This window comes from Physella acuta, unplaced genomic scaffold (genome assembly GCF_028476545.2).
Source record: "Physella acuta isolate Inbredline_101_S28 unplaced genomic scaffold, ASM2847654v3 ptg000048l, whole genome shotgun sequence".
Taxonomy (NCBI): Eukaryota; Metazoa; Mollusca; class Gastropoda; family Physidae; genus Physella; species Physella acuta.
This window is the reverse complement of record NW_026731568.1, coordinates 832,151-843,784: the sequence shown is the minus strand read 5'-3', so window position 1 is coordinate 843,784 and position 11,634 is coordinate 832,151. Positions and strand designations below refer to the sequence as shown.

Sequence of the window (11,634 nt, the reverse complement as noted above, 5' to 3'; positions counted from 1 at the left end):
GTGGTCATTTGGGGGGGGTCAGTCTTACGCTGGGTGGGTCATTTGGGGGGGGGGGGTCAGTCTTACGCTGGGTGGGTCATGTGGGGGGGGGGTCAGTCTTACGCTGGGTGGGTCATTTGGGGGGGGGTCAGTCTTACGCTGGGTGGGTCATGTAGGGGGGGGGGGTCAGTCTTACGCTGGGTGGGTCATTTGGGGGGGGGTCAGTCTTACGCTGGGTGGGTCATTGGTGGTCAGTCTTATGCTGGGTGGGTCATGTGGGGGGGGGGGGGTCAGTCTTACGCTGGGTGGGTCATTTGGGGGGGGGGGGGGGTCAGTCTTACGCTGGGTGGGTCATTGGGGGGGGGGGGTCAGTCTTACGCTGGGTGGGTCATGTGGGGGGGTCAGTCTTAAGCTGGGTGGGTCATTTGGGGGGGGGGGGGGGTCAGTCTTACGCTGGGTGGGTCATTTGGGGTCACTCCTGCAGGGCGCGTTTAGTGTTGAGGGGGTTAGTATTGTGTATTTATGGGGGTCAGTCTTGTGTGTGATGTGGGGGTCAGTCTTGTGTGATGTTGGGGTCAGTCTTGTGTGTGATGTGGGGGGGGGGCAGTCTTGTGTCAATGACTCCCCACAAATATTGATCCACTGAGCCGGTGCCGGCGGTGTTTGAACTCGGATCTCTTTGTGACAGGCCGGGACATCGCCTAAGCGGCCACAGGAAGTGCAGATCCTTCAATTAAAACAACGATGTCATTAGGGGGAAAATATAACACGGGTTGTGAGGGCGTCCATGTGAGATCAGCCACCAAGGGGGGTGGTGGGAGGGTGGGGGGGAGGGAATCTTGGGAGAGAGAGGGATCTTGTGAGAGTGAGGGGGATCTTGTGATAGTGAGGGGGGATCTTGGGAGAGTGAGGGGGATCTTGGGAGAGTGAGAGGGATCTTGGGAGAGTGAGAGGGGATCTTGAGAGAGTGAGAGGAGTCTTGGGAGAGTGAGGGGGATCTTGTGAGAGTGAGAGGGATCTTGGGAGAGTGAGAGGGATCTTGGGAGAGTGAGGGGGATCTTGGGAGAGTGAGGGGGATCTTGTGAGAGTGAGGGGGGATCTTGGGAGAGTGAGGGGGATCTTGGGAGAGTGAGGGGGATCTTGGGAGAGTGAGAGGGATCTTGGGAGAGTGAGAGGGATCTTGAGAGAGTGAGAGGAATCTTGGGAGAGTGAGGGGGATCTTGTGAGAGTGAGAGGGATCTTGGGAGAGTGAGAGGGATCTTGGGAGAGTGAGGGGGATCTTGGGAGGGTGAGAGGGATCTTGGGAGGGTGAGAGGGATCTTGGGAGAGTGAGAGAGATCTTGGGAAGGAGGGAGAGACGAGGATTTCAGGGAGGGAAGAATTATAAGAGAATATGGAGGGAGAAGGATCTGGAGATAGGGGAGGGTGTGGAGTATTGGGAGACGGGAGAGAGGAGACAAGGAATCCTGTGAGAGGGGAGTATGGAGTCTGGAGCGAGATATGGAGAGAGGGAGTCCTAGGAAAATCGAAGGAGGGAGGGAAATACTGAGAGGGACAGGAAGGGGAATTATGGGAGAGATAAGGAAGATCAATGGAAATGTGGTATCCTGGGAGAGAAAGGAAGGGGGGGGGGGCACTGGACAAAAAAAGAAAGTTGAGGTTTAAAAATTCCTGTCAAACCGTTGCGATGAACTCTCATACCAAGTTAGCGGGTGTTAATCTAATCCGCCCCCCCCCCCCGCCTCCCCTTCCCCCACCCCTCAACGTACTGACAGCTCCATTGATTGCGATCAAAGACAGTTCTTTGAGATGCACAGTTTTGGTTTCAAGTGACCCGGGGGAGGGGAGGGTGGGGGGGGGGGGGGGGAGGGGGTGGAGGACACACGGCTATAATTAGGTCATCACAGCCGTGTAACGACACGGAGTAGGTCACACGTTACACCATCAAACAGGTCATGAGTACCTATAACAGTTTAGGTCATATGTAGCACTACAAGGTTAAGGTAATAGATTTTCTGACCTAGGTCATACATGACACTTAGGTCAAGGTCATATGTAACGGGCTACAAGATCAACTTCATATCAGACCTAGGTCATAGGAACACACTTAGTTCAAGGTCAGATCGAGGCAATAGGATTCGTAATTTGGCTTAGGTCAAAGGTCGTAGGTCACGATCTGACCAAGGTCATTTGCACATTGACGTAAATAACTTGCCCATACGGCACCACAAGGACGTGACCTAAATGTTTTGCTCTGTTAAGGTCAGGGTTAGACTAGTCAAGGCTAGAACAAAGGTCAAGGTTACTGTAAGTATTAGAACAGAGCTGTGATTTGTGCTTAGAGTTAGGATCAACATAATTATGTAAAATGGTCAGGATCATGGCAAAGGTTTACAATGATAGTAAAAGACTTCGAATGGCTTCTTACTGCATATCTTTGTAAGTACCGCCAACATGATGTATTGCATGAACCAGTGCTGAATTGGAAATGTTGAGAGTAGGAAAACTGTAGCGCTACCCCCCCCCCCCCCCCCCTCCAGTTTGAACCTCAATGACCTCCCTACCATCTGTAAAAACAACGCCACTACCTTCACCCCCCCCCTCCCCCAGAAAACCTCCCCGACCTAGGAGAGATTTAACAAGCATGTTCAACTGCCCCCAACACACGTCACATCGGTAAAGGTCGGCCCTCGAGGAATAAATTATTCATCACGGACATGCACGAAGGGAATTCGGCTTTTCCCGTTGCGTGCTCCGGGCGTTGTCGTTTCTGAATTTTAATTTTAGTAGTCTCGACCAAAGTGCTTTGTGTCGGAGACTGGGATGCTTTTGGTAACAAACTAATGTTATGCTTCTAGTTATAAACTAATGTCATGCTTCTAGTTATAAACTAATGGCATGCTTCTAGTTATAAACTAATGTTATGCTTCTAGTTATAAACTAATGTTATGTTTCTAATTATAAACTAATGCCATGCGTCTTATAATAAACTAATGTCATGCTTTTGGTAACAAACTAATGTCATGCTTCTAGTTATAAACTAATGTTATGCTTCTAATTATAAACTAATGCCATGCGTCTTATAATAAACTAATGTCATGCTTTTGGTAACAAACTAATGTCATGCTTCTAGTTATAAACTAATGTTATGCTTCTAGTTATAAACTAATGTTATGCTTCTAGTTATAAACTAATGTCATGCTTCTAGTATCAAACTAATGTCATGTTCCCAGTTACAAACTAATGTCATGCTTTTGGTAACAAGTTAATGGCATGCTTCCAGTAACTAATGTCATGCGTCTAATAATAAACTAATGTCATGTTCCCAGTTACAAACTAATGTCATGTTCCCAGTTACAAACTAATGTCATGTTCCCAGTTACAAACTAATGTCATGCTTCTAGTTACAAACTAATGTCATGTTCCCAGTTACAAACTAATGTCATGCTTCTAGTTACAAACTAATGTCATGTTCCCAGTTACAAACTAATGTCATGCTTCTAGTTACAAACTAATGTCATGTTCCCAGTTACAAACTAATGTCATGCTTCTAGTTACAAACTAATGTCATGTTCCCAGTAACAAACTTGTGTCGTTACGCTTTTTGAAAAACTCGCTCACTAAGCGACAAACAAAACAAATAAGCGATTAAGTGACTAGTGACAGATGACACCTAGTTTTGAAAAGCCTTTGTACATTATTTAAATGTGACACGGTACAGTATTTTAATGCAGCAAGGTACAGTATTTTAATGCACGAAGGTACAGTATTTTAATGCAGCAAGGTACAGTATTTTAATGCAGCAAGGTACAGTATTTTAATGCACGAAGGTACAGTATTTTAATGCAGCAAGGTACAGTATTTTAATGCACGAAGGTAAAGTATTTTAATGCACCTTCAGCCTCGCTAAGAAGAGTTGCACTACCTTAAGAGGCTTTTATTGCCGATGATGACATCCATCTTTCTAGTAAGAGGCTAGAGGCTACTAGAGGCGACTTAAAAACGTCTTGAAGTCGTGTGTTTCTCATCTCAAAACTAATGGAGCATCAAACACGCTAAGTACAACCTAATCATATTTGAAGTTCAACTCAGTGAAAGCTTAAGTCAACAGGCGCTAAGTCTATCAATCATCTCCTCCCATCTGTGACTGGTAGGTACCCCCCCCCCCTCCACCCGACCCCCACCTCTGATCGTTGGGTCAGATAACACAACCACCAGAGGCCGCCAGTTGATTGTGTCACGTGACCGGCTCGACCAATCAAAGCTCGCAGATTTACGGGCCCCCATCACGGCCAGGCTACACACACACACACGCAGCATCTGGGGGTGGGGCAGGGGGGGGGGGACATGCTGATCCATGCAGCATGGGGGTAGGGAGGGGGGTTGTAAATGTCAAGTAGAAGAGGGAGGGAAGAGAGGGAGGGGGGTCGGGACAATGTGTTTGCAGTTGGAATTCATGTCAGGCAACAGTCAACATGGCATCAGAACTTTCTGGAATTGTATTTTTATTTCGGAGTAAAAGTTAATTGGGGGAGGGGGTGCTGGGGTGGGTGCTTGGGACGAGGGGGGGGGGGGGTGTAAAAGCATTATTTAAAAAAAACGGACTTTGATTACTGTGGGTCATATTGACAACTAGTAATGTTGCCAAATGTTGATGATGTAATTAATGTTGTTTACACTGTTAATGACAATGGTGTTGATAAAGTTAACTTTCTTAATATTGATACAATTAGTAATGTTAACACAACCTTGTAAATGTAGGTAATGTTGTACTTAACGTTGTTACAGATTATAATCTAGCTAATGTAGATTCTATCTAATATTACTAATTTGACAAAGCTGATGTTAACAAAGTTGACAATGTTGCTAATGTACGTAATCTTGACAAAACTGATATTGTTAACACAGCTAATAATATAAACAAAGATAATAATGTTACTATTTATGAATTTTATTCCCAGATCAAGTTGACATTTACAAGTGCTGAATTTTTTTTTAAACGGAAGAAGAACGGGACGGGGGAGGGTAGGGGAAGAGGAGAGAGAGAATTCTCCTGTCCAATGTTATCAGGGGAAGGTAATCGATGTTCTTTTAAGCATGTAAGTGTTTACTTCCCCTCTTCCCTGGGCTGAGCAGGAGACGAGTTTACGTGAAGACATCTTGACTACAGTGGCGCCATCTCAGCATTGTCCCAGCACTTCCGGTGATGCCAACCAAGATGGACTTGATTATTCCAGCCAATCGATGAAATATTTGAATCATTAATTTCCTATTATCTCCGTGTGATAAAGGTTTTTTTTTTTTTGGCGTGGAACAATGAAACTTCATGCAGATAGATACACTGGTAGTTAGTCATGGTGTTGGTGGTTGGGTGGGTGGGTGGGGGGGGGGGGGTTATTGGGTGGGTATGGGTGGGGGGTTATTGGGTGGGTATAGGGGGTTGTTGGGTGGGTATGGGTGGGGGTTATTGGGTGAGTATGGGTGGGGGGTTATTGGGTTGTTATTGGGAGGGTATAGGTGGGTGTATTTCGAAGTATAGAAGGTTATTGGGAGTGTAGAGGTGGTGATTGGTAGGGCATATCAGGCTGCTGGGTAAAAACTACCGCCTTGTGATCCTTTCGACCCATGACGCTTAAGGCCTCTCAATCTAACATCCCCTCCCCCCGTGGACACTGGCTCTCCTATCTTGATGTATCGCCAACACTGACCCCTGCGCCTCTTGCCCTCTTTCATCGCACCACTACTGCATACACCCCCTACCCCTTTCATCACCCCACTACTGCATACACCCCCATATCTCTTTCATCACCCCACTACTGCATACACCCCCATATCTCTTTCATCACCCCACTACTGCATACACCCCCATATCTCTTTCATCACCACACTACTGCATACACCCCCATATCTCTTTCATCACCCCACTACTGCATACACCCCCATATCTCTTTCATCACCCCACTACTGCATACACCCCCATATCTCTTTCATCACCCCACTACTGCATACACCCCCATATCTCTTTCATCACCACACTACTGCATACACCCCCATATCTCTTTCACCCCTTCCTCTCTCCCGATCTCCCCCCACCACCCGTGTGTATTACGCAATTGTTAAACCTCTACCTTAAAAAAATTCTGAATTCCCAAATACAGTGTGAAGTGTTGTAAGATGAGTACTGATGGCAGCAGCAGATACAAACTAAATACAGCTGGGATTTCATGTTCATGTTAGGTGGGATTTCTGGACATTGGTGGGATTTATTTCTGGACATTGGTGGGATTTCTGGACATTGGTGGGATTTATTTCTGGACATTGGTGGGATTTATTTCTGGTCATTAGTGGGATTTATTTCTGGACTGGGGGTCCAATGAACTGACTCCAGATTCCAATCAACAATTTTCCTTTCGATTTTAAAAGTCGCTCCCCAACCAGGAATAGGCCACTGATTGTAGAACTTAACAAATGATATGTTGCTCTATAACAATAACAAACACTTAACCCGACGGTCGGGGTTACGGTGACCTTGTTTGACCTTGTCCAAGGTGAAGGCCAATCACGTGACGAGAGCGACCAATACTCCTCTCGACAAATCAAATGTTTAAAAACATCTTGAAAAATAAATCAAGCAAACAAAAATAAATGCCAGATAATTAATTAAAGTAATTAAGAGATAATTACTTCATTAGACCATCTGTATTAGAAGGAAGCCAAGTTGACCCACGATATGCCAAAAATTGTGTGAAGAAATTGTTCTAGAGACCCTCCAACTTGTAAACATCAACTTCAAGTGAAGAAATTGTTCTAGAGACCCTCCAACTTGTAAACATCAACTTCAAGTGAAGAAATTGTTCTAGAGACCCTCCAAGGTGAAAACATCAACTTCAAGTGAAGAAATTGTTCTAGAGACCCTCCAACTTGTAAACATCAACTTCAAGTGAAGAAATTGTTCTAGAGACCCTCCAACTTGTAAACATCAACTTCAAGTGAAGAAATTGTTCTAGAGACCCTCCAACTTGTAAACATCAACTTCAAGTGAAGAAATTGTTCTAGAGACCCTCCAAGGTGAAAACATCAACTTCAAGTGAAGAAATTGTTCTAGAGACCCTCCAAGGTGAAAACATCAACTTCAAGTGAAGAAATTGTTCTAGAGACCCTCCAACTTGTAAACATCAACTTCAAGTGAAGAAATTGTTCTAGAGACCCTCCAACTTGTAAACATCAACTTCAAGTGAAGAAATTGTTCTAGAGACCCTCCAACGTGAAAATACCAACTTCAAGTGAAGAAATTGTTCTAGAGACCATTCAACTTGTAAACATCAACTTCAAGTGAAGAAATTGTTCTAGAGACCCTCCAACGTGAAAACATCAACTTCAAGTGAAGAAATTGTTCTAGAGACCCTCCAACGTGAAAACATCAACTTCAAGTGAAGAAATTGTTCTAGAGACCCTCCAAGGTGAAAACATCAACTTCAAGTGAAGAAATTGTTCTAGAGACCCTCCAACTTGTAAACATCAACTTCAAGTGAAGAAATTGTTCTAGAGACCCTCCAACGTGAAAACATCAACTTCAAGTGAAGAAATTGTTCTAGAGACCCTCCAAGGTGAAAACATCAACTTCAAGTGAAGAAATTGTTCTAGAGACCCTCCAACTTGTAAACATCAACTTCAAGTGAAGAAATTGTTCTAGAGACCCTCCAACGTGAAAACATCAACTTCAAGTGAAGAAATTGTTCTAGAGACCCTCCAAGGTGAAAACATCAACTTCAAGTGAAGAAATTGTTCTAGAGACCCTCCAACTTGTAAACATCAACTTCAAGTGAAGAAATTGTTCTAGAGACCATTCAACTTGTCAACATCAACTTCAAGCCAACAATTTCTAATTCAGTTCGATCATAAGCTGTTTTCAGATTTTACCGTTGATACCCAAGAATCATGGGGCAGATGAAGTAGAGTTCATCTGTTTCAATGACATCGCATAGTGTGGTCAGCACTACGCCCAGCAGCCTATGTTTCCCTAACATGAGTCAGCTACCCATCAGTGCTGGGTAGGTTCAGGGACTTGAACTCCAGCCCGGGATCCGAACTCGAGACTTTTGGGTCAGCAGTCGTAAGTTCTATCACTCGGGTCATAATGAGGTATAATAGGCAATACTATACTATGACCGGGGCTACCAAATGCGTACTTAAAGTACAGGCTAGTTGAGTAACTTGCTATCAGGCACCTCGTGCTTATAGTTTAACCATTTGTCCAGTGCATGAAGTAATTTATTATATTTTTTTAGGGTGGGGGAGGGCAAATCCGCAGTTCTTTGTTAAAGGGCCCGGTGTTGTGTGGGGATTGTGTGGGGCGAGGCCCGGTGTGGGGGTGGTGTGGGGCGAGGAGCAAGTGAACCCTATCTCCGGCGGCCATCCATCCATCCTCAGCACCAGCGGACCTTTAGCCCTGCAGCGATCCATCCTGGCACCAAACTATTCTCATTTCGACAGTCCGCTTGGGGAAAATCTGGCCAAAAAAAATAATTTTGGAATCGACTTCAAGGGGATGCAGTTCTGTAATCCTAATTTCCGTTATGGAAGACGCCGAGGGTTAGGTTAAACCTAGTCCCTGGGTTAGGTTAAACCTAGTCCCTGGGTAAGGTTAAACCTAGTCCCTGGGTAAGGTTAAACCTAGTCCCTGGGTTAGGTTAAACCTAGTCCCTGGGTTAGGTTAAACCTAGTCCCTGGGTTAGGTTAAACCTATTCCCTGGGTTAGGTTAAACCTAGTCACTGGGTTAGGTTAAACCTAGTCCCTGGGTAAGGTTAAACCTAGTCCCTGGGTAAGGTTAAACCTAGTCCCTGGGTAAGGTTAAACCTATCTCTGGGTTAGGTTAAACCTAGTCCCTGGGCTAGGGAACACGTTAGGGCAAGCAAGTCACTGACATCACCCAATCCACTTAATGAGACACCCTGACCCCCAGCGACCCATCGTTAGGGTTATAACGACCAGTTTTAGTTAACCCGGCAGGTTTGGTGACGTCGTTCGCGTCATAAGACCACGTGCTGGTTGGCTCGAAGCTCATTGGTTAAATAAATTTGGAAAGTGTCGTAACTTCTGTGTCATTAAGGTCAGACATGCGCAGTGAGACGGGGCCCCCGAACGCAAATTGTTCTGGCCAGTTATTGTGAAGAGGATAGCAGCAGTATCTCACTTATCCTGTTTCAGTATCCTTGTTAGGGTTAGGAATAAGCTCAGGGCTCATTATAATTAGGATTACAGTAGGTAAACGAGCAAAGGAAAGGGGGGGGGGGGTCAGATTCATGGAAGCATCATGACTAGGGAAAGGAAGGGGGGTAGATTTGGGACTAGAGTAGATTAACTAGAGAGGCCGAGGTAGAGACCCAGGGTAGGGTTATGATTGGGGCCACTGTAGTTATGATAGTGTCAGATTGGGCCTGTGTTTGGAGTCATGGCAACGTTTATGGTTAGGGTTATGTTCTTGTCGTCATTAGAGTCGGCCATGTTTTATTTAGGGCTGGGGTTGGATTAAGGTAAGAATACGCTATAATAAACACTCCACGATAGTCGATAGGATATTCAAATGATCTACTAAATAAAACATGGCCGACTCTAATGACGAAATGAACATAACACTGAAACTCTACGGCAAGAGAAGCAAATGTGAGGGGAGGTAATGTGGGGAAAATGGAGGTAATACTGTGTGTGGAAAGGGACGTAATGTGGGGAAAATGGAGGTAATACTGTGTGTGGAAGGGGGGGGGGAGGTAATGTGAAGAAAACGGAGGTAATACTGTGTGTGTAAGGGGGAGTAATGCAGGGAGGGAAGGGAAGCAACCTGCCCGGTAAGAGGATTACTGGATACTGATGTACAATGATTGATGGCCAGGATTCCAGGCCTAATCCCCTGGGATTATCTCCCAACCGGCAACGTCAATATTGTCACAGGTCTTACAGATGTGCTGGTGAGTACAGGATTAGCCAGGTGAGTCGATACAGGTCAGAGGTCAGTGTACACAACTAGCAGGGTCAGATGAGGTCATTCATTCAAAGGTCAGTGGACACAATTAGCCAGGTAAGGTCATATTGCAAGGTGTATTTAAGCAAAGAGTGGTGTACAAAAAGTCATATGGCAAAGTGTATAGGCAAAAAGTGGTGTACAAAAAGTCATATGGCAAAGTGTATAGGCAAAAAGTGGTGTACAAAAGGTCATATGGTAAGGTGTACAAAAGCTAGCCAGGTAAGGCTAAGGGTTACATCATTCGTTAACAAAGCGAGTAAATGTGAAGGTTGTGATGTACTGACATCATTCGTTAACAAAGCGAGTAAATGTGAAGGTTGTGATGTACTGACATCATTCGTTAACAAAGCGAGTAAATGTGAAGGTTGGGATGTATTGACATCATTTGTTAACAAAGCTAGTAAATGTGAAGATAAGGATGTACTGACATCATTCGTTAACAAAGCTAGTAAATGTGAAGGTTGGGTTGTAATGACATTCAAAGACAGTCGCAGGTTACGTTGTCAGAAAATTTAAAATTAACTAAGACGTTTTTAATGAAGACAATCATTCTAAAAATAATTTAAGGCTGAAAAATTGGGAACATGTGTGTTGGGTTGGTAGAGGGTAAAGGGGTGGGGGGGGGTGGAGGTGGGGTGGTCAGAGGCGAGTAGCTTGACCTTGTACTCATCCATGGAGGTCATCATTGTGGAAGGGAAAACAATGGGTGGGGGGCGGGGGGGGGGGGACATCGGGGAAATCTGCCCTGCAGGGAATGTGCAAGTTGGGGTGGGGGGTGTAAGGGTGGACGAGGACGAGGGGGGTGTTAGGATAATCAAAAGGAGGAGAGCGTGAATGTGGTGCATGGGGGGGGGGGATAATGAAGGAGATTCAGTTCCACGTTCTAAGAACAAAGCAGAATTCGTCTTGCATCATAACGCTGCCCATCTCCCCCCCACACCCCCACCGCACACACACACACACACACTGCATGCACTCCATTTCTCGTGGCCAGCTGTGACGTCATACGAGAAATGAACACACAAAAAAAAACCACTCCGTCCCCAAGTGCATTTTCTTTGTTGTCGGCATTGTTGATCACGATGACCGTCGTTATATCAGTGTGACCGTCGTTGTATCACAGTGACCGTCGTACAGTGACCGTTTTATATCACAACGACATTTGTTAGATCACGCCGTAATAGGCCTTGACCTCAGCGACCTTAGCACTTCTAGCATGACCTACATGCAGTGACCTAGCGAGTTGTGCCATGACCTACTAATACATGCAATGACTTACTGATTTGTACTAAGACGTATTACTTTGTGTCATGACCAACTAAGTTTTGTTATGATCTGGTAATTTACTCGGTTCTAACCTACAACGTTACATTCTCCACAACACTCCCACCCCCTACACCCCCAACCCCTACACTCCCACCCCCGCCATCTACACAAGGGAAATGAAGCTCCCTAACCATCCATATATTTGTTGTTGTATCAACTAATTACCCCACACTAAAACCACGCACTAATTAGACCCGTGTATTGGCACTAACAGGGTCAGGGGGGAGTGTGTGGGGGGGGGGGGGGGAGGGGGAATCAGCTGGGGTGAGGTGAGCCCCCACTCTAGTCAAAAGACGAGCATATAATG

At 45.3% G+C, this 11,634-nt stretch overlaps 1 protein-coding gene across 1 annotated transcript in view; it reads right to left on the bottom strand.

Annotated features, from left to right (window-relative positions):
• Positions 1–680: 680 nt before the first annotated feature.
• LOC131944651 (dynein axonemal assembly factor 8) overlaps positions 681–11,634 on the bottom strand; it is a 59,915-nt gene continuing 48,961 nt past the window's right edge. The window contains exon 34 of the mRNA XM_059305420.1: positions 681–1,388. Within this exon, the coding sequence (XP_059161403.1) occupies positions 681–1,388 (708 nt within the window). The remainder of the gene's footprint in view (positions 1,389–11,634) is intronic.